Source organism: Microcaecilia unicolor, chromosome 9 (assembly GCF_901765095.1).
Source record: "Microcaecilia unicolor chromosome 9, aMicUni1.1, whole genome shotgun sequence".
NCBI lineage: Eukaryota > Metazoa > Chordata > Amphibia > Gymnophiona > Siphonopidae > Microcaecilia > Microcaecilia unicolor.
Genome location: NC_044039.1, coordinates 173511926 through 173536101, shown reverse-complemented (window position 1 = coordinate 173536101; position 24176 = coordinate 173511926). Strand labels below are relative to the sequence as shown.

The 24176-nt window shown below is 43.4% G+C and overlaps 1 protein-coding gene across 1 annotated transcript in view; it reads right to left on the bottom strand.

Annotated features, from left to right (window-relative positions):
• Positions 1–13141: 13141 nt before the first annotated feature.
• The window catches only part of KIAA0586 (KIAA0586 ortholog), a 311131-nt gene continuing 300096 nt past the window's right edge, over positions 13142–24176 (bottom strand). The window contains exon 31 of the mRNA XM_030214301.1: positions 13142–13526. Within this exon, the coding sequence (XP_030070161.1) occupies positions 13381–13526 (146 nt within the window). The 3' untranslated portion in view covers positions 13142–13380. The remainder of the gene's footprint in view (positions 13527–24176) is intronic.

Sequence of the window (24176 nt, the reverse complement as noted above, 5' to 3'; positions counted from 1 at the left end):
TGGAGCACATCACATCCAGATGCACCACCAAAGGCAAATTCTGCAAATGGCCTCGAAAACAAGTCAGCGATGCCACCTGCACCTTCAAGGAGATCAAGGCCAACCCCTTGTGCACTCCCGCCTGAAGGAAGACTAAAATGTGACCAATCAAAGCCTAGAAAGGGTTCACGCCCCACTCTGTACACCAACTCTCAAACATGCACCATACCCATGCAAACACTGCACACGTCGACCACATCTGAGCCTGAAGCAAAACTGCAATGATGGCACCAGAGTATCCCTTCCTCCTCAGCCTAGCCCTTTCAATGGCCAAGCCGTAAGACCAAACGAGGAGGGATCCTCCATGAGAACTGGCCCCTGACAAAGAAGTCCACACTCCTACTAAAACCACAATGGCTTCCCTTTGAGCAAACAAGGTCAGCATACCACAGCCTGCACAGCCACCAAGACCACCTGGCCCTGGTGTTCTGCCACCTGCCTTAATAGCCTGCCTATTATTGGCCACAGCAAAAAGGTATACAGCAAGCCCTCCGGCCAGACCTGAAGCAGAGCACCCAGACCTAGAGAGCCCGGCTCCCGCCAATGGCTGAAAAACCTTGGGACCTTGGAATTTGCCCTTATAGCCACCGGACCAGGAGAAATGCCTCACTGGACAATTTCCACTCTCCCAGATTGAGGGAGTTTTGGCTGAGGAAGTCAGCAATGTACATTGCTTACAAGCAGAGGAGATGTCTCTCCATCCAGGCCATCGACCAACCGGCCTCCAAGGTCAGCTGCTTGCTGCAAGTGCCCCCTTGCTTGTTGATGTATGCGACCACCGTGGCATTGTCCAAGAACACTCACACAGGCGACCACAGCAACAGAGATGCAAACTCGACCAGTGCCTTGCGTACTATATGGAGTTTCAATTGATTGATTGGTCACCCGGCCTCCTCTGAGGACCAGGTCCCTTGTGCCAATTGAGGGCCGAAATGTGTCCCTCAGCCTGAAAGGTTGGCATCCGTCGTCACCACTTCCCAGAAGGCAATCAGAAACAGAACTCCATGAGCAATATTCTGTGGAACCAACCACTAGGCCATGCTCTTCCTGACTGCCACCGTCCAAGGCAGCTGAACTGCATAATCCCGGGACATTGGGGACCACCAATCAAGCAAAGACTGTTGCAGCAGGTGCATCCGTGTTCGCGACCAGGGCATCACCTCCATGGCCGCTGTCATGCATCCCAGCACCTAAACATAGACTCAGGCGCGCAGCCGACCATATCTGAGCAATGACAGAATCTTGAGCACTAGCTTCTTTTGCCTGGCGTCTGTCAGAAACACTGGCTCCTGCTGTGTATCGAACAGTGCCCCCAGGTACTCCAATCACTGTGACAAGACCAGCCGACTCTTGTCAAAATTGATCACTAGGCCCAACGACTGTAGAAGGGAGATGACCTTGGTCGTTGCCTCCACACCGTCCTAGTAGGGACAATGCTCTGATCAGCCAGTTGTCCAGATACGGGTGAATCTGCACAACCTGCTGATGCAGAAAGGTCGCCATCATCACCAGAACCTTGGAAAAGGGTTGCTGCGCGTGGCCCTGAATTGAATGTTGTTGGATTATTTGTAGTAAATAATTAACAGATTTTAGTACACACAGCTTCAGCTTTAGAAATGTTAATTTCTTTCTTCATCTCTCTCTCATTCACCCCTGAATAATTCACTGCTGAGTCACTTTAAAGTTGAAGTAACAAAACATCTGTTTACTCACAGTTTGTAGTTAGATTATAATCAGACAGGCTTATATATACATATTACTATACATTTGTCTTATCAGCTCCTTCCATGTGCTTAGATGGTAATGGATGCTCACACCACCATAGATCCTCTCAGGTTAGGAGAGATCATGAGCTCCATGTGCTCCATGTGCTGCATCTGCTGCATCTGCTGTGTCTAACCCCCACAGGAAGTTGCATAGCTATGTGACCTCTCTAAGTAATTCACATCAGAGGTCACAGAGTAATCACAGAGAAATAATAGGTGACAGGCAATGCATGTAAAATACAATTACATTCCAACAAACCCCTTCTCATGCATAACTGTCATGCAATTATTTATTCATACAAAGTCCAAGCTTTATACGCAGATTCACAAAATGTTCTCTGGGTAACGGTTTGGTCATGATGTCAGCTGTCATCTCACTGGTGTGACAATAGTGTAGACTTATGACCCCTTCTTTCGCCAACTCTCGCACGTTGTGGTATTTCGTTGCGATGTGCTTGGTGCGTGACTGAACCTTGTCATTTTGTGACAGTCGGATGCAGCTCTGATTATCTTCCATTATCTGGATTGGTTTCTTTTCAGCTATTCCAAAATCCAGCAAAAGTTTTTCAATCCACATCAGTTCTCTGCACGCTTCCGATACGGCCACGTATTCAGCTTCTGTAGAAGACAAACTCACAATACTTTGTTTATGACTGGCCCATGAAATTTGTACATTTCCATACATAAACACATATCCACTTGTGGATTTATAATTAGAATGATCCCCTGCCCAATCTGAATCACAGTAACATATTAGTTTTGGATTACTATTGGCTGAAATCTTTAATTTACAATCAATGGTACCCTTTAAATACCTTACCATCCTTTTAACTGCAGTCCAATCTGATTTGGTAGGTGAGCTGACCCTTCTGCTCAAAATTCCTACTGCATTTGCTATATCAGCCCTGTATGTGGTAGCTAGATATAAAAGCTTACCTATGGCTGATCTATATTGGATGTTATCTGGTAAAGGTTCTCTTACTGTTTCATCCTTCAGAAAATCAGTGATCATGGGAGTGCTTACAACTTGGGCATCTTGCATACCTAAACTTTCAATAAGCTCATTTATTTTCTGCTTCTGGCTTAGAAGATAAGAACCATCATTTTGTTTCTCAATTTCTATACCAAGATAGTATGACACATTACCAAGTTCTTTTATCTCAACATTGTGGTTTAAACACTTTACAATGTCCTTGTACTCTTGCTCACTTTTGCTTGCAATGAGCAGATCATCAACAAAAGCTAAAATGTATGCATATTGTCCATTTGTGCACCTAGTGTACAAACATTTATCTGCTTCACCTTGCTTAAATCCTAAATTTGTCAATATTTCATGCAATTTATCATTCCAACATTTTGCACTTTGCTTTAATCCATAAAGACCTTTGTTTATTTTACACACTAGCTGTCTTTGTTTTGTATTTATGAAACCTGTTGGTTGTTCCATGTACAAGTCTTCAGTTATATCTCCGTGAAGAAACGCTGTTTTCACATCAATGTGGTTTACTTGCATGCCTTTTGAGACTGCAATGCTCAGAAGTGTTCTTATTGTCGTGTGTTTCACTACAGGTGCAAACACTTCATCAAAATCTTCTCCATATTTTTGAAGATATCCCTTTGCGACTAATCTGGCTTTATACCTTTCCACTTTTCCTTGTGCATTCCTTTTTAACTTGAATACCCATTTGCATCCTATAGCTTTCTTGCCAGGAGGTAATTTTGTAAGAATCCAAGTATTATTTTTATCCAATGCATCAATTTCTTCTTGTGCAGCTTTACGCCATTCAGCAGCTTCTTCTGCTGGCATTTTCTCAATCTCATCCCATGTTAAGGGCTCTTGAGCTTTTGCTGACTTTGTTAGGTAAGACAGTCTTGGGGGTGGAACACCTTTGTTTTCCCTGGATGAGCGTCTGACAACAGGTTGGTCTGACCTTTCCGCATCCTCTAAATCTGAGAGTCCTTCTCCAATTGATTCCCCTTCTCCAACTGTACTGTCTTCTTCAATGATCCTTTCTGTGTCTGTTTCCTCTGCCTGTTCCTCGTTAGATACAGGTGAGTTGCTTTCAGACATCTGCCTTGGTATGGCATTTATATACACTGGCATGTCTATTATGGTTCTAGTTTCATATTCTGGATGATAAGGCTCATCTGGGATAATCCAGCCTTTATCAACCCTTTTGTTTTCATCAAAACATGTAACATGTCTTATGCCAACAATGCCAGTTTTCAGATTCAAAATTCTATATCCTTTGTGTCCTGGAGCATAGCCAACTAAAATGCCCCTTTCTGTTGTGGAATCCAGCTTATGCCTTCTTTGCTTTGGTACATGAGCATATGCTGTACTTCCAAATGTTCTTATGTGTGACAGGTTTGGCTTCCTACCATGCCATGTCTCATGTGGTGTGCGCTCAGCGCCTTTAGTTGGCATTCTGTTTTGTAGGTACACTGCTGTGAGAATGGCTTCCCCCCATAGTCTTTTAGGGAGATTGCTATCTGACAGCATACATCTGGTCATTTCCACAATTGACCTAAATTTTCTCTCTGCAACAGAATTTTGCTCTGGTGTATAAGCTACTGTTGTGATATGCTGAATGCCTTCTTGTTCTAGAAATGTGCGCATGCTTTGTGAAGTGAACTCACCACCATTGTCGGTCTGAAGAACCTTTGGTTTTCTTTCAAATTTATTGCTCACCATGGCTACGTATTTCTTCAGCATGTCTGTGACTTGACTTTTTTCTTTCAGCAAATAGGCCACACAATATCTAGAGAAATCATCCAAGAATATTAGCACAAATCTGTTATTTCCCAATGATGGGATATTAAACGGTCCACATAAGTCACTGTGTATTAAGTCCAGCACTTTATTACTCCTATTTCCTGTGTATGCAGGAAATGAGGGTCTCACACCTTTTTGAGTAACACAGTCTATGCATTTCTCCATTTTACCAGCATCTGCACTTATCTGAATGCCGGTGGCCAGTTGCTTACTGTAAAGATCCTGGATCACCTTAGAATCACGATGTCCCAGGCGGCGATGCCAGATTTCCAGACTACATTTACCATCATTCTTCCTTACTTGCGCCAGATGTGAGGCTTCACCTGAAATGCTCAGTTTATAAACATCATTATGCATAAAAGCTTCAGCATACACTTCATCATTTTTAGAGATTGTGCACTTACTATTTTCAAAATGAATCGCAAATCCCTTCTTATCTAATGTAGATACACTAAGCATATTGCAAACTGCTTGGGGAATATACAAGACATCACTTACAGGAATTTCTTTAACTTCATTAGACACTTTGCATTTTAAGAATCCAATACCTTTTGCTTGGATCTTAGCAGTCCCTGCGTTTGCAGTTTTAAGAATACCTTCCTCTGGACACATTTCCTGAAAGAAATCTTTACAATTGGTTAAATGGCATGTGCTCCCTGAATCCAAAATCCAAGTACTTTCATTTGAATTATTATTTACCATAGTCAAAGATTTTTCTGCCATTAGAAAGCCCTTGTGTTTATCTTTGTCCTTCATACATTTCCTGGTTTGAAAATTCTTTAGTTCCATTGGCTTAGGTGAGCTAGAGGGAGTGTTTTGTGTTTCCTTACACCATTTAGATACATGTCCCTCCTTTCCACATGAGTAGCAAATCAGCTTGCCCTTGGGTGGAGTTTTCCCATAGCTCCGCCTTCCTCTGTTCTTTGCCAAGAAATTTGTTTCATTTCTCTCTGACTTGCTTTGAGAACACATCTCCTCAGAATCATTTATTATGCATTCCTGCCTTAGTTTTGATGTTGCCTGTTCAAAAGATTGCCCTTCAATGGCCTCATTTACAGACCTAAAAACATCAAACTTCTTTGATAGTGAGGTAAAAAGAAATGCTCTTTTCAATGCATCACACATGGGAATTCCTGAAAGTTCTAACTTTTGAAATGAAGACATAAGATGCATAATGTGATCATTACATTTACTTTTATCCCTTAATTTGGTTTCATTCAACTCTGCCAGCCAAATTGGTTGCTGCTTTGCATATGTAGTTGCATACATAGTTCTCAGTTTATATAAAATGTCCTTTGGTGTATCTTTTCCCTCCACTAATATGGCTTGTTTCTCTGAGAGAGCTTCTAAAAACATGCACTTCACATAATAGTTTGCATTGTCCCATTCAGCCATATTTTCAGCTGTTCTGTCTTGGTCTAAGCACATATCTAATCCTTTTGCTCGAAGGAGACATATGAATCTTAATTCCCACTGCCGATAATTAAACTCAGTTAATTTAGGCACCTTGAGAGAATAGAAAAATGGTGAATTTCTTCCCTCAGCTATTTTCTTAGCCTTCTGTCTGCTGTGTGGGGGAGAGAGAGACAGACTGAATCTTTCCTTTAAAACTTAAGAGAAAAATGTGGCCTTTTTTTCTGCCTGGTAATATTTCTCTTCTTTTTCAATTCCTGGCCCTGGGCCCATAACCCTTTTGTTGGATTATTTGTAGTAAATAATTAACAGATTTTAGTACACACAGCTTCAGCTTTAGAAATGTTAATTTCTTTCTTCATCTCTCTCTCATTCACCCCTGAATAATTCACTGCTGAGTCACTTTAAAGTTGAAGTAACAAAACATCTGTTTACTCACAGTTTGTAGTTAGATTATAATCAGACAGGCTTATATATACATATTACTATACATTTGTCTTATCAGCTCCTTCCATGTGCTTAGATGGTAATGGATGCTCACACCACCATAGATCCTCTCAGGTTAGGAGAGATCATGAGCTCCATGTGCTCCATGTGCTGCATCTGCTGCATCTGCTGTGTCTAACCCCCACAGGAAGTTGCATAGCTATGTGACCTCTCTAAGTAATTCACATCAGAGGTCACAGAGTAATCACAGAGAAATAATAGGTGACAGGCAATGCATGTAAAATACAATTACATTCCAACAAATGTGATGGCCTAACATTGCAAATTGCAGAAACTGCTGATGCAGGGGCCAGATGGGAATATGTAGGGTAAGCTTCCTTGAGATCAAGAGCGGTGAGAAACTCCCCCACCTGAACGGAGGCGACGATGGACTGCAGTCTCCATCCGAAAGTGAGAAACGTTTAGGCAGTGATTGAGTCCTTTGAGGTCCAACACCGGATGTATCAAGCCCTCCTTTTTCGGAACCACAAAGTAGATGGCAGGGGGAACAGGCCAGTGAGCTGCCGCATTCTGTACAATCCACAAAGTCTGTATTTTAGCTGAATTCAAACCCAAATAAAGGGAACTGCAATAATCTAACCGCAATAATACTAGGCTCTGCAGAACTGTATGAAAATCACTCACTGGTATGATTCTCTTTAACCTACTCAGCACAAGTAACTGAAAAAAGGCAGTAGAAATCAGATGATTTATCTGTGGTGGCTTACTTAAATCATGATCTAACATCATATCCAAATTCCTAATAACAGATTTCACTTGTGAATCCATACCTCAATATTTCAAAACTATAGGCAATGAAGGATCTAAGTTTTTTCCAACTAAATTTTTTCCAATGTACATAAGTTCAGTTTTTGCATAATGTAACAATAAATTGTGGTATTGCATCTGATCTGAAATAGCATCTAAATATGTGCCCAATAAGCCTATTAATTTCTCAGGAGTCTCAGTAATTGGGAAAAAATAACTGAATATCATCAGCATACATACGGAATGAGATTCCCAACCATTGGAAAACTTCACTCAATGATGCCATGTACACATTAAATAATAATATGGACAAAGCAGAACCCTGAGGCACACCATGATTTATCCCATAAGAATTCAACAATTCTTCACCTACCTTAACCAAAAATGATCTATTCTGCAAAAAAGATTGAAACTATTGCAGTACCTTACCATCAGTTCCAAAATCATATAGCTTTTTCAGCAATAGAGTGTGATTAACCATATCAAAGGCTGATGTAATATCCAAAGTCACTAAACAGAAACCAATCTCCTGATCCAATCCAAGCCTCAGTTCATTAATCAAAGACAATAGTAAGTGTTCAACACTAAGATTTTCTCCAAAACCATATTGAAAATCATTCAATATTCATTGGCTCAACACAAATTCCCGAAACTGTTTTAATACAGCTTTTTCTATAAGTTTTGCTAAAAATGGTATTACAGAAATTGGTCTATAGCATTTTGGATCATTTAACTCTCCTGCACCCCTTTTCAACAAAGGTTTTACTGTTGCTCTTTTCAAATTATCTGGTCTCTCTCCCTCACTGAGTGACTTATTCACAATCTTGGATAGAGATGGAACTATCATCTCCAACATAGAGCGAAATAGTATTGTACTCAAGGTGCTCAACTCCCAAAGGTCACTCTCAGATGTACATAAGTACATAAGTACATAAGTAGTGCCATACTGGGAAAGACCAAAGGTCCATCTAGCCCAGCATCCTGTCACCGACAGTGGCCAATCCAGGTCAAGGGCACCTGGCACGCTCCCCAAACGTAAAAACATTCCAGACAAGTTATACCTAAAAATGCGGAATTTTTCCATTTAATAGCGGTCTATGGACTTGTCCTTTAGGAATCTATCTAACCCCTTTTTAAACTCCGTCAAGCTAACCGCCCGTACCACGTTCTCCGGCAACGAATTCCAGAGTCTAATTACACGTTGGGTGAAGAAAAATTTTCTCCGATTCGTTTTAAATTTACCACACTGTAGCTTCAACTCATGCCCTCTAGTCCTAGTATTTTTGGATAGCGTGAACAGTCGCTTCACATCCACCCGATCCATTCCACTCATTATTTTATACACTTCTATCATATCTCCCCTCAGCCGTCTCTTCTCCAAGCTAAAAAGCCCTAGCCTTCTCAGCCTCTCTTCATAGGAAAGTCGTCCCATCCCCACTATCATTTTCGTCGCCCTTCGCTGTACCTTTTCCAATTCTACTATATCTTTTTTGAGATACGGAGACCAGTACTGAACACAATACTCCAGGTGCGGTCGCACCATGGAGCGATACAACGGCATTATAACATCCGCACACCTGGACTCCATACCCTTCCTAATAACACCCAACATTCTATTCGCTTTCCTAGCCGCAGCAGCACACTGAGCAGAAGGTTTCAGCGTATCATCGACGACGACACCCAGATCCCTTTCTTGATCCGTAACTCCTAACGCGGAACCTTGCAAGACGTAGCTATAATTCGGGTTCCTCTTACCCACATGCATCACTTTGCACTTGTCAACATTGAACTTCATCTGCCACTTGCACGCCCATTCTCCCAGTCTCGCAAGGTCCTCCTGTAATCGTTCACATTCCTCCTGCGACTTGACGACCCTGAATAATTTTGTGTCATCGGCGAATTTAATTACCTCACTAGTTATTCCCATCTCTAGGTGCGGCTTTACTTCCCCAAGCTCCTTAACCAAATTGCTGAGGTCCTTACCAAACAGCCATTTGCCCTGAAAGGGCAACTTAACTAGATGCGCCTTTGAAGCCATGTCCGCTGCCCAGTTCCACAGCCACAGCTGACAGGTGTCCACCGTCAATCCCACTGATATCATTGCAGACAGGCCCGCACCACAAAAGAGCTGCACACCGAGGCCTGGAGACTCAGCGCTGCCATCTCAAAGGCCTGCTCGAGCTTCCTATCCTGGAGGTCCTTCAGGACAATACCCTCCCCCTCCCCTGGGAGGGTCATCTTCCTGGTTACTGCTGTAACCAAGAAATCCACCTTTGAAGGCAGAGCTTGTCCTTCTCCTCTGCCACCAGTGGGTATAAATGGGCCATGACCCTCCCCACTCAATGGCTTATGTTGGGTATGTTCCATTTGGTGGAGATAAGGTTCTGAATGTCCGGGTGCATCGGGAAGGCCTTGGGAGGGGGCCCAAATACCATGCATGATTGCCAACAATTGCCCGCCAGCTGGAGTCACAACCGGCTCCTTAACAGAGAGAGCCCCCAGTGACTCCAAAATGAGGGAACCCAACTCCTCCCAATGAAACGGAGGACCCGTGGGTCGGCCCCCTCCTCTAGGGGTAGCTCATTCTCCTCCAAAGGTTCCCGCAGGGAAGATCCCTCAAACTACTGAGAGGCTACCTCCGAAATCAGCGACCCATGAGACCAGGAGTCTTCCCAGTCCCTAGAAAATTCCACTCTGGCTTACAGGCCCCAGCAAACCCAGCTCCACAGGATCCTGCCCAGGCCCCTGCTTCAACAGGTAGGCCTGATGGAGGTGCAATACAAACTACGTGAAAAAAGGCACCTCCTGAGCCTGCACCATTCCTGGAGGTCCCACACTGGAACAGTCACACTGAGTACTAGCCTCACGCTCAATCTCAATTGTGAACGATGCTCCAGCCAAAATACTGAGGGGCTGAGCTAGGGGTATGTGTATATAGGCTATAGTTCAGCTCTGTGTTCTCTATCTCCACCTACTGGTTGATGGCCACGACTATTCCCACATGTCTTGTAATACTGGGAAGATACATAATGGAAACACTTTTGGAGAAATCAAAGGACACTTCTTTGGATTCAGTTTGGTTAGCAATTTTGGATTTGAAGAAAACATTTCTCCCTCACAAGAGACTCAAAAAGTGGAGGCAACAGTTTTTGCTGCTCTGTCCAGGAGTGTCAGACTTGTGAGTTTTTGTACCAAGTAGAATGCTGCAGAGTCAGGTACTCGGACCAGGTTCTGCTTGGCAGCTGGACAACTCCGGGTTTCACCTGTGCTGACTGCCGTTCCCCAGAGGTTGAGCCCTTAGGTGTGTGTGGGGGGGGGGGGGGGGGGGGGGGGGGGGGGGGGGGGGGGGGGAGGCCTGCAGGACTTACGGGACAGAGCTGGAAGCGGGTTGTGGACGTATTGGCCAGGCAGGCAGCAGGTCAAGAGAGTAATCCAGGTACAGGCGGAAGTCATTAGGCAGGCAGAAGAGTAATCCAGGTACAGGCGAAAGTCAGTGGGCAGGCGGCAGGCAAGAGAGTAATCCAGGCACAGGCAAAGTCAGTAGGCAGGCAGAAGAGTAATCCAGGTACAGGCGAAAGTAGGCAGGCAAGAGAGTAATCCAGGCACAGGTAAAGTCAGAAGGCAGGCGGCAGGCAGAAGACTAATCCAGGTACAGGCAGAGTCAGTAACGAGGGACAAGTAGATAAGAAGCAGATTACAGAGTTAGTAACACCTACCAAAGTACAAGCCGAAGCATGGTCCAGAGAGAGCTCAGCTGATAGTGCTGGCGTCTGACATCAGCAGGGATGGGGGCACAGCCATAGGACAAGAGCAGGGGAAGGAGGAACCGGAAGACCAATAGGAGAGAAGCAAGGGAAGCCAGGCAGAGGAAGAGCAGACTCAGGTGGGTGGAAGCAAACCAATCAAGGAGCCTGGAAGCCATGCAGAGAGAGCGCAGAAACAGGTGCATGGAAGCAAAGCAATTAAGGAGCCTGCAACCACCGCAACAAACCCAGAGAGGACTACACACACATGGTTCAGGCAGTGCCAGTCAAGTGTGCGTGTCAAAGGGACTCCGCTTGCGTTGAGGTAGGGGACATGACACGGAGGCCTTCAGTTGGGACCATCATTCTATTTAAAATTTCTGTGCAAATGTATAGTTTATTTTCAGTATGTGACGTATATATTTTGGGAACCTGCTCATTTCAGTGGCGTAGCCACAGGTGGACCTGAAGGGCTCAGGCCCATCCAACAGTAGCACATGGTAATGAAAATGTTGCTCTCCACAATACTGGCACCTTCGCATGCTCAGTTTTCAGCACATGCCTGCTGCAGACTACCAAGGTGCAGACTGGAGAGAAGCATTTTCCCACCAGCTGAGATATTTTTTTGATGTGGGGTGGGGGAGAGAACATTTGGTGCCCACCCACTTCTTGCCTAGGCCCACCTAAAATCTGCTGTCTGGCTATGCCCCTGGCTCATTTATCTACCTTCTTAACTGCTAAAGGATTTACAGAAGGAACTTCTACTTGAGAGATTTACATTTAGGTACCAGTATGGTTTCTTCCTAATTCAGAACAAGTATTTGATTGCTTTATAATTTATTTTTTATTTTTATCTCCAATCTGCTGCCACATGGGTTAACCTAGACCACAAGGAAACCCTCCCCCCCCCCCCCCCCGTTAGGTCCAGGGTTATCGAAGAGTGTGGGGGGGTGATTGGGCTGTCAGGGGGCAGGGCTACTTCTTGGGGGGGGATTTGAAATATGGACTCCTATGTTGGGGTGTCAAGAACAGGTTCAGATGTGCGTAGTGAGCACTGCCATACCCTCATTACCAGCATGCTGTGCTATTAGACTACCAGTACTGCAGTCACACGTACTTCCTTCCTCTCAATATGGGGGTAAGTTCAACTGTGCTATCAGCAGCTGTGATAGCTAGCTAGCGGTTCTAAGCTGTGTACTAGCTGTCACAGCCAGCCACACCTCCACCTGTCCATGTCATGCCCCTCTCCTGACCAATCTCGCGATAGGCAACTGTGCATTGCACAGTAAACCCCACATTAGCTGCTTAATGCTATTTAGTGAAAGGGCCCCTATGTCTTTCTGTATGCAGTTTTTTCTGGCATCAGCATGTCATACCCAGCGATGAGATGTGTGACCACTTTCAAGTCAGTGCTACAAAATCTGCATTTGTCTAGTTTACCATTTTTTTCTTCCTTCTGGTGCTCTTTTCCAAACTTTCTTACCTGCCAAGTTGTCTTGGTGAGCTAATTCCTCTAAATTTGATCTTTGACTTTCATTTATTCTCTTTAATTTTCTATGCATGTATTCACAAACATTACAGACTGGATTCAGTATATGGTGCTCAAAATTTGGTGCAAAAAATAAAAAAAATCAGCACTGAGTAGTATTCTATAACAGGTGTTCTGGATTGGGCGCCCTTTACAGAATAGAGCGTGGCACCAGGATCAGCGCTGAACTTTGCACACGAGGAGTTACAATCAACTGAAATCAGTGTAAATCCTGGCACACAAGTTGGGTGCAGATCCGTGCAATTCTATAACACTGTGTGCATTCCTGACCCGCTCGTGCTCCTCCCATCATTACGCCCCCTTTGTGGAACCACATGGAAACACTTAGACACTATACTATAAATAGGCGCATGTGTTTTCACGTGGATTTGCATTTTAGTGCCTTGCATCCATTAGAATGCATTTCTGCATCAAACGTTTGGCGAGGAAGTAGCATCTAACTTTTGACTCCATATATAGAATTCCCCTCGTTTACATCTAATTCTGCTATTTTAAACTTTAGTGGACTAGCCCTCAAAAGCCCATGCCTCAATAAATTGGTTAGTCAATAAGGTGCCCCACCTTTGTCAATGTTATAAAAGTAAAGCAATGATGAAGAATATTCTTCTAAAAATTACTTTAATATTTCATGAAAAAGTAGAAAATATTTGGATTTTCATTTTGATTGTCAACATAAAATTATTCAGGGCTACAAATATCTCACATACGCACAGTACAGAAATTAAGAGAACCCCACACATAACAGATAAAGAGAACTCCAAATTTAGTTCCTCTTCTTTCCAATATAGTAAGATCGTACCAGAACTGCACACACTCCATGCAAAGGTAGCATTTCACATTTCAAAATGTATCTGCTCCAGAGGAGTCTGTATCATCACATATACGGTCAATATTGCCAGCATGTTTCTCTGTGTTCACAGAAGGCAAAGTTACAGTCATCTTTCCAGGAGCTGGCAGAGATCTTATATTTGGCTCTGCTGGTGCACCTGAAATAAAATAAAACACAAAGCAGCATTTGATACCACTACAGACAATAAATATATACACACAGACATTTCTAAACAGAAATGTTATATAAAGAAGACAAACTGTAAAACGAAATTGTTATTAGTACTTTGTGTCGACCTTATCATTTGTAAGTTTTGAGAGTACTTTACCATCCAGACAGGAAATGTCATGCCAGCCTATGGTCAAAGACTGCTGAAGTATAACAGTAAACTTTGGTGGGCATAAATTTATTATTCAGTGATCTATTTCTTTTTATAGCTGTAGATACGGTAGATCATGCCCAATAATGCAGTGCTTGTTTAGTGAAATCTAATTCTTTTCCAGCAGATTTCATTATGGTAAAGGTTTTGGGGTCACTATAAAGTTAACATCCATAAACATGACTTGGCATTATGCAACCAAGACTCCTCTGCTGTTCGTTGTTTCCTCTGCATTTAAACAGTTTTCCATGAATGCCTATTAAATCATTTTAAATACACAAAAATCAAACTGATATTTATACTGTGGTATCACATAGGAAGCACTCCAAATTCTGTCCAAGCCCACTTTAGAAAAATCTTGTGCCCACTACTGAGCCAACAAACTGTCCTTCATGTCTGACTAGCAATCCAATAAAGAAAAGAAAAAGGAAAGAGAGGCATGTCACTAAAAGTATAAAATACTGCTGTATGTTTTGGGGATTTATTGAGTGTCTCCCTCTCCTTTCCAGTTTATGATTTAACAGTAACAGTAAACCCATGTTTTCTGTAGCTCTGAGTACACTTGGTACTTTGTTTTCATTCTCTTGTCGTACGTCCCTAACATAACAGTAATATTAAAAATTATTTCTGCAGTTCCACCAGGACTTGTGGTGCTCTACAGATATTCGTAAGAGCTCACAAAACCATATCCAATTTCCTGTATGACACAACATAAAAGATAATTAATAGGATTCTATGACTATCCTCAAAAGTAATATAATGCTCTAATAATATACATTTATTCCAGTTTATGTAGATGGGTTAACTCTTGAATCAGTATTTCTTTTTTTTTTGTTGTTACATTTATACCCCCGCGCTTTCCCACTCATGGCAGGGTCAATGCGGCTTACATATTATATACAGGTACTTATTTGTACCTGGGGCGATGGAGGGTTAAGTGACTTGCCCAGAGTCACAAGGAGCTGCCTGTGCCTGAAGTGGGAATTGAACTCAGTTCCCGAGGACCAAAGTCCACCACCCTAACCACTAGGCCACTCCTCAACTAATCACTAAATAAAGATCCTAGAAACATGTATTGGGGGAGGGGGGAGGTGTTAGCACTACAAGAAGGTGTGCTGATCTAACTACGTACATTTATATATCATTACATACATATACAATGATTAATGACAAAAATGATATAAATTACAGTTTGCACTAAAGTAAGAGAAAGGGAAAAAATGCTCACAGTGTGCATTGACAGGAATGATATATTCTCATTATGTCTCATTGTTCTTAGAGGTAAACTTTCTAGGGAAGGACTGAATAAATGAATGGAATAGAGGCTATACACTGTCTTTCAGATAAGGACCACAAAGTCCATCTAATCTGCCCAACTTTCACCTCTGGATCATCAATTTCAAGGCAGCTCAACATCAATAGCAACCAAAAGTCACTGTTTTCTGAAAGCTGCTGGATAACCTACGTGAAATAAGTTGAAAGTTTCCGCCAGTTCCTAGTGGACAAGTGTTAAATCCATAAGCAAAAAAATATAGCATCATAATTAGGTATTTACTGACTCCCTTAACAGCCACACATAGCACAGAGAGACTGATTGCCCTCTCACCAATACAGGCCATTGCTCTAGCATAAGAATGTGACAAATGGGTAAAGTTGTATGAGGAAACTTGTACTGCCTCCACTCGAGCTGTATATGTTTTCGGTTTCCAGTGCTGTCATGCTAGCACTTCTCAAGCGCCATATTCTCTATAAAGTTATTTTTTAAACCAATTTACTGCCACACTTTACTAGGTCACACTGTTCAAAAGTACTCTCCACTGCCCTAGGTACAAAACTTAGATTGTGAGCCCACTAGGGACAGACAGAGAAAGCACCTGCATATAATTAATGTAAAGTACTCTGACTGTACCACAGAAAAGCAGTACAGTACAGTCTCAATTATCCGCCTTCGGTGATCCGACCATCCGGCATATCTGCCCCCTCCCGCCCCAGTGACATCATCTCCTTTATTTCTATTAAAAAGTTTTGCTTTAGAGCAATTTTTGAAAATTTGGAACACTATCCCATTGTTTATGCATTGTTTGATGGGGTTTATGCAGTGATTTTCATATTATATGACCTTTCACATCTGACAACAGGTCGGTTCCGTTTATGTCGGATAATCGAGACTGTACTATATATCAAATCCATGACCCTTTACTGTTATTAAATAAAACAAATCTCTCTATATAAAACGCACCTCCAACGTTCTAATGAAGCCTCTGTTAGCCAACATTCTAAAGTGAAGGGGGTGAGATCGCATTGTGTCTGCCCCGCCCACGCGTCAAACGTGATGACGTCGAGGGCGGAGCAATGACACTCAACCAATCGCAACGCTCGGCAGCGAAGCGTCAGGGAAGGAGGCGGCGCTCTCGACGTCTAGCCTTCCCTTCGCTGTGTTCCGCCTTCTTCTGACGTCAAGGATGACGTCAAAAGAAGGCGGAAGACAGCGAAGGAAAACCTAGACGTCGGGAGCACCGCCTCCTTCCCTGACGCTTCGCTGCCACGGAGGTAAATTTAAAAACAAGAAAAAAAAAAAAAAAAAACCATGTTGGGGGGAGAGAAGAGAGTGGCCACTAAACAACAACAATGGGAGCGGGAGGGCAGGGGAGAAACGACAGCATGGATGCGAAGGGGGGAGGGGGGGGGAGAAGAGGGCGGACCAGGCTGGGACATGGAAGAGAGAGAAGCATGGATGCAAGGGGGGGTCATGAAAGGGAGACAGGGGACTTGCTGCAAAAGGATGAATGGAGGCAGCAGGGGACAGAGGGGCATGGATTGGGATGGCAGGGCTCAGGAAGAGAGGGCAATTGCTGGAAAGGGATGAATGGAGGGGGCAGGGGACAGGGGACAGAGGAGCATGGATGGGCATGGATTGGGAGGGCAGGACTCAGGGACAGAGGGAAATTGCTGGATAGGGATGAATACAGGGGACAGATGGGCATGGATGGAAATGGATTGCAGGGCAGGCCTCAGGGAGAGAGGGCAATTGCTGGATAGGGAAAAATGGAGGGGCCAGGTGACAGATGAGCATGGATGGGCATGGATTCGAAGGGCAAGACTCAGGGAGACGGGAATTGCTGGATAGGGATGAATGGAGGGGACAGATGGCCATGGATGGATATGGATTGCAGGGCAGGCCTCAGGCAGAGAGGGGAAATGCTGGATAGGGAGAAATGGAGGGGCCAGGTGACAGATGAGCATGGATGGGCATGGATTCGAAGGGCAAGACTCAGGGAGACGGGAATTGCTGAATAGGGATGAATGGAGGGGACAGATGGCCATGGATGGATATGGATTGCAGGACAGGCCTCAGGCAGAGAGGGGAAATGCTGGATACGGAAAAATGGAGGGGCCAGGTGACAGATGAGCATGGATGGGCATGTATTGGAAGGGCAGGACTCAGGGAGAGGGGAATTGCTGGATAGGGATGAATGGAGGGCACAGATGGCCATGGATGCATATGGATTGCAGGGCAGGCCTCAGGCAGAGAGGGGAATTGCTGGATAGGGATGAATGGAGGGGCCAGGTGACAGAGGAGCATGGATTGGAAGGGCAGGACTCAGGGAGAGGGGAATTGCTGGATAGGGATGAATGGAGGGGACAGATGGCCATGGATGGATATGGATTGCAGGACAGGCCTCAGGCAGAGAGGGGAAATGCTGGATACGGAAAAATGGAGGGGCCAGGTGACAGATGAGCATGGATTGGAAGGGCAGGACTCAGGGAGAGGGGAATTGCTGGATAGGGATGAATGGAGGGGACAGATGGCCATGGATGGATATGGATTGCAGAGCAGGCCTCAGGCAGAGAGGGGAAATGCAGGATAGGGAAAAATGGAGGGGCCAGATGACAAAGGAGCATGGATGGGCATGGATTGGAAGGGCAAGACTCAGGGAGAGGGGAATTGCTGAATACGGATGAATGGAGGGAACAGATGGCCATGGATGCATATGGATTGCAGGGCAGGCCTCAGGGAGACAGCGAAATTGCTGGATAGGGATGAATGGAGGGGCCAGGTGACAGAGGAGCATGGATTGGACTCACACTTTCACTCTGACTCTCAAACACTCACTCTCACATACACTCTCCCAAACATACACACTCCGAGGAAAACCTTGCTAGCGCCCGTTTCATTTGTGTCAGAAACGGGCCTTTTTTACTAGTTAGTATATAAAGAATGCTATTTGTGTTCAGTTTTTAATATGGATACCCACACATAATCACTTGCATTCAGTCACTTATAACCTATGAAAACAAATACTTGTGCCATGATTAGTGCTAAATAATCTGGCACTATTTTATAAACTATAAAATGCTTTATAACATAATTAAGAATTAAATTACAATTAAACACTCTGAGTGGGCACACTGGCATTGAAACTACTACACAAATCCCTAGAAAATTACAAAGTGTGTATGAATTCATGACATCTCACACACCACTGTCTAATTATTCTGCCTCATCAAACATATAGAAGGCTTGTTTTCACTTCATCCTAAAATCACTGCTCTGGAATTAAAATACTGTTAGGATAATCAATTCTAACCAATGTGTGTTAATGAATGCTAGAAAATGAAAAGCATTTGTCATAATGATGATGAAGCCACGATTGCTAAATATTCATAACACTGTAGAATGTATGTAGACTAAGCTAGCGCAACCCAGCTCCTACATTGCCAAAACTACTGTTCAGTACACAGGCACCATGGGCACAGGAGAAAACTCTTATGGGCAAAATAAAAGCTAAGGAAGTGCTGAAAGCAACACCAAAGGTCAGGAGACGTTGCTGTGTGTACTGTGTATGTTGTACAAAGCAAAACCTGATCATCCATGACCTACATGCTGTCTGTTAATTCCCGCAATGAGGCTCATGATGTACCTATAAAGGAGAGAAGCATGCGTGACTACAGATATGCTCAGAATGTATTTCTTGCATGTTTAAGAAACTGTGCTGGTGTCTCTTGTTGCTGTAAGGTTTGGAGAGGCAGGAGTCAATGTGCTGGTCTTGACCTGAGCATCACACAACGTTGACTTTTATTGCGCCACAGTTTATCAAGACCGAAGGCACAGTGGTTGGGAAACACTGCTGTCAAGACAGAAGAGAGTCCCTTCTCTGCGGAACTTACAATCTAATCGACAGCTATTGAGGACATTAAGGAAGCAAACATGGCTTCTCAAGTGTTGACAAGATATTCAGTTACCATTTCTCTCTCTTGCCAACTAAGAGATGGCCATGTCACAATGGAATCTGTAGTAAAATCTTTAATAAGAACTTGGATCTGGCAAATAGAGTGTTAATGACATCACAAAGCCATTGTGATAAAATCAATCAAGACCAGTCTTTTCTTAAAACCATTTCCTAGATGGAAAAGAACAAAAACGGAAAGGAACTGTACAGCTTTGCCCCCCCCCCCCCCCCAAAAAAAAAAAAAAAACCTGGTCTTTTTTCCCTTCTCTAGATTACTGCATTTATGCCATAAACTCAAGCAAACAGAATTTCCTTAGAAAATTCCAAACCCACTACCCTCAAATTACTAAGAAACATCTGATCTACATCTAGGGGTCCTTTTACAAAGCTGCAGCAGTAGAAAGTAGCCTTAGTGCCCTTACACTGGTCTTTCCCATGTGTTAAGGCCATTTCTACCACAGCCAGAAAATGGACGATTTTCTATTTTCCAAATGAATGGCCATGTGCTATTTTGTAGTCTGCACTAATCAGTTAGCACATGGCAATGCAAATGTGCTAAATGATTAACACAGAAATCCTACTCTCTGTCTCCCCAGACTTGCCCCTTCAGCCAAAGAATAAAAAGTTATTTTTTAGCAAGTGGGTGGTGTGCACACATTTGAAACTTAACACAGGATGCCTCAGCATATTTTAGTGCTGACCACAACTTAATAAAAGGACCTCTTAGTGACTATTAAGTGGAGGAGTAACCTAGTGGTCAGTGCAGTGGACTTTGATCCCGGGGAACTGGGTTTGAATCCCACTGCAGCTCTTTGTGACTGGGCAAGTCACTTAACCCTCCATTGCCCCAGGTACAAATAAGTACCTGTATATATTATGTAAACTGCTTTGAATGTAGTTGCAAAAACCACAGAAAAGTGGTATATCAAGTCCCATTTCCCTTTCCCTATCAAAAAAAGAACAATAAACTAATACTATGAACAAACACTTCAAATTTGGATGAATCAATGCACAAATGAATTTAACTAGAACTGTGTTTTTTTGTTTTTTTACTTTAACAGATTTTATAATTACTCATAACTTTACAAGACTCATCCTGCAATAACTGGAACAAGCCCTCACTGCCTGAACAAGTTGTCTCTTAATCTGCTTGTAGCTTCAAGGTTCATAATTTTCTTTGCTATCACTATTAAATAGTTTTAATATCTAATGTCTTTAGACATTCCCGGTCCTAATTTTATGTAAAGCAGATCTTCAAATACATCCTTTTCTAGAACTAGAATAAACAATTTCTCTAATACCTAATAGCCCTAATTCAAACTCTCATCTAGAATAGCATACATCTTTGCCTACAGGTCACACCCCTCCTTTTCCCTTAATTATACTGTCCATGTAGTGACTCACATGTAAGGTTGCGCCTTCCCTTCTATTTCCTACTCACCCACACTGGTTCCAGCTTCTCCCCTTCCCCTCCATCTGGGTCCTTCTCAGTCTCATCAGCAGCCACCACAAGCCTCGTGATCCCTCCCCAACCTCACTTTCCCCATGCCTCTGCTCTCATTCATACCTGTTCCAGGCCTCCAAAGCAGTTTCTGTCACCGTGCAGGGCCTCCCTGTAGAGAAGGCCCAGAACAGGTATGAATGAGAGCTGGGCTTGGGGAAGAAATGGGGAACACTATAAACGTGGCTGCTTGCCGCAGAGGCTAAAACTCACCATAACAACATTTTCTGGGACATCAGAAGCAGAAAGCCAGTGAGGGAATTCGTGGGACCATTAGATCTTGAAGAAGCAAAAGGGGCATGCAAGGAGAAGGCCATAGCGGAGAAAATGAATGAATTCTTTGCTTCAGTCTTTATGGAAGAAGATGTAAGAGATCTGCCTGTACCAGAAATGGTTTTCAAGAGCGATGATGCGGAGGAACTGAAAGAAATCTCGGTGAACCTAGATGATGTACTGAGCCAAACTGACAAATTAAACAGTAGTAAATCACCCGGACCGGATGGCATACATCCAAGAGTACTCAAAGAGCTCAAGCATGAAATCATTGATCTGTTGTTAGTAATATGTAACCTGTCTTTAAAATTGCCCGTAGCAGCTGAAGATTGGAGGGTGGCCAATGTGACACCTATTTTTAAAAGGATTCCAGGAAAAATCTGGGAAATTACAGACCGGTAAGCCTGAAGTCAGTGCAGGGCAAAATAGTGGAAGCTATTATAAAGAATAAAATTATGAAACACACAGACAAACATGGTTAAATGGGACAGTCAGCATGGGTTCAGCCAAGGGAAGTTTTGCCTCACCAATTTGCTTCATTTCTTTGAAGCCGTGAATAAACATGTGGATAAAGGTAAGTCCATTGATGTAGTATATCTAGATTTTCAGAAAGCTTTTGATAAAGGTTCCTCATGAGAGACTCCTGAGAAAATTAAAGAATCATGGGATAGGAGGCAAGGTTCTGGTGTGGGTTAGGAATTGGTTATTGGACAGAAAACAGAGGGTAGGGTTAAATGGTCATTTCTCTCAATGGAGGTAGGTGAACTGTGGAGTGCCACACGGATCTGCACTGGGACCGGTGCTATTTAACATATTTATAAATAATATGGGAATGAGTGAGGTGATTAAATTTGCAGATGACACAAAACTATTCAAGCTTCTTAAAATACGTGTGGACTGTGAAGTATTGCAGGAAGACCTTTGGAAATTGGAAGACTGGCCATCAAAATGGCAGATGAAATTTAATGTTGACATATGCAAGGTGATGCACATTGGAAAGAATAATCCAAATCATAGTTACCTGATGCTAGGGTCCACCTTGTGGGGTCAGCATTCAAGAAGATGATCTAGATGTAAATAGCACACTGAAATCTTCTGCTCAGTGTGCAGCGGTGGCCAAAAAAGCAATCAGGACGCTAGAAATTATTATGAAAGGGATAGTGAATAAGACTGAAAACACTATAATGCCTCTGCATCACTCCACGGTGTGACCGTACCTTGAGTATTGTGTTCAGTTCTGGTAGCCATGTCTCAAAAATGATATAGCAGAATTAGAAAAGGTTCAAAGAAGAGCAACCAAAATGACGGAACTCCTCTCATATGAGGAAAGACTAAAGAGGTTAGGGCTCTTCAGCTTGGAAAAGAGACAGATGAGGGAAGATATAATTGAGGTGTACAAATGTTATGACCCGGTAGTAGTGAGCCCCTGTGCCCCGACTGAGCACGGCAGAGCACGGCAGAGATGAAGTGACACCGCACTCGGTGGTCAGGCAGCCAGACAACCCCTAGCTTCACCTGGGAAGCGACCACCGTTCACCGGGAGTTGAGCCCCCAGCTGCAGGTGGCCACCAGGACTTCTGGAACCGGCGGGTTTGCACAGCCACTGACCAGGCTGGCAGGAAACAGACACAGTCCAGAACTAGTACTCCAACAGGCAAAGAATAGTCAAAATCAGTCCAGGGTCAAAGCAGGCAGCAAACAAGCATAATCCGAGAAAACAAGCCCAGGTCCGGTACACAGGGAAACAGAAGTAGTCGGTGAACAGCACTCCGACAGCAACTCCTCAGAACAATTGGGGCCGAAGCAACAAAGGACTGGAGGCAGGGCTTTAAATAGAGCAGGAATCAATCCTAAACATGTGCAGCTGAAACAAGATGGCTGCCCCCATCAGCAGAGATGCCTACGTCCAAATATGGGCTTCCTTCCTGACCTTGTTACTCCAAGGTGGCTTCCCGGGGCCTGATCTATCCAAGATGGCTGCGGCCATTGATCCAACCCAGATGACGGCTGCCAGAAATAGGAAACAGAAACAGACCCTCCTTCCTTCCTGAAGCTAAACCAACACCAAGATGGTCAGCTATCTTCGCCAGACCACGACTCGCCGGCGAATCGGCCGTGCAGGCCTGGCACCAAGTGAGGAACGTAACAACAAAATCCTGAGTGGTGTAGAACGAGTAGAAGTAAATCAATTTTCTTTACTTGTTCCAAAAGTAGAAAGACTAGGGGACACTCAAGGATGTTACATGGAAATATTTTTAAAACAAATAGGAGGAAATATTTTTTCACTCAATAAATAGCTAAGCTCTGGAACTCTTTGTTGGAGGATGTGGTAACAGCGGTTAGCGTATCTGGGTTAAAAAAAGGTTTGGACAAGTTTTTGGAGGAAAAGTCCATAGTTTGCTATTGAGACAGACGTAGGGAAGCAACTGCTTGCCCTGGGATTTGTAGAATGGAATGCTACCCTGATTTGGGTTTCTGCCAGGTACTTGTGCCTTAGCTTGGCCACTGTTGGAAACAGGATACTGGGCTAGATGGACCATTGGTCTGACCCAGTATGGCTACTCTTATGCTCTGTTATGCTCTTATCACCAAGGGAGACCCTGGGAGGTGATAGAGAGGGAAAGAGAAGATGCTGGAACTGACATGGGTAGGTAGTAGGACCCCTCCCCCGACTTTTGACCTTACAAATGGTCAAAAATCTTGCGACCTATACATTAGCATATCTAGTGAATCTTGTAAAACAGCAATCAGCAATTTCTGAACTCTGTACTATTTTTAAAACAAAAACTGCAGCAAAACACAATGAGCAATCTATAAAGTAAGAGTGTATTGTATCCCTGAGGGAATTCAGAAGTACCAGTGGTAGCTAAATCCCTTATAATTACTATGGATGCAATTATCCAAGATAACCACAGCTTCTGTAATTTTCTCACTAGCTATGCACAAGTCGAGTCTTTACTGAGAAGTGGAAGGAATGAAAACATGAAGGGCTTTGCTAGCTTTACACACAAGAGAGTTGAAATCCAAAAAGAAAGCTGAGTGCCTGACCTAGGCACCTACAGTTAGGTACCTATGAATGGCTAAATATTTTCCTAATTGTTGGTGCCAAATAATTGAGTTGTTTTTTTTGGACTATCACCAGGTATGTCCTAAGTTAAGTACTTAGAAGGCAATTTAACAATAAGTCACCCAGGTTTGGAGGGCAACTCCATGCCTGTTTTGGGCCTATGAGTCTTTATAAAATTGCCCCACAAAAACTGTAGAAGTTGTGGCAATAATGAAGTCAAGGACATTTACACTTGCTCGGGAGAAAGTGTAAATGTTTGCACGTATTTTATAAAGTATGGACTAGATTTTGTAAATGGCGACCAAATTCGAGTACCAAAAAAATGAGCGCTAAGTGTTATTCTATAAACAGCACTC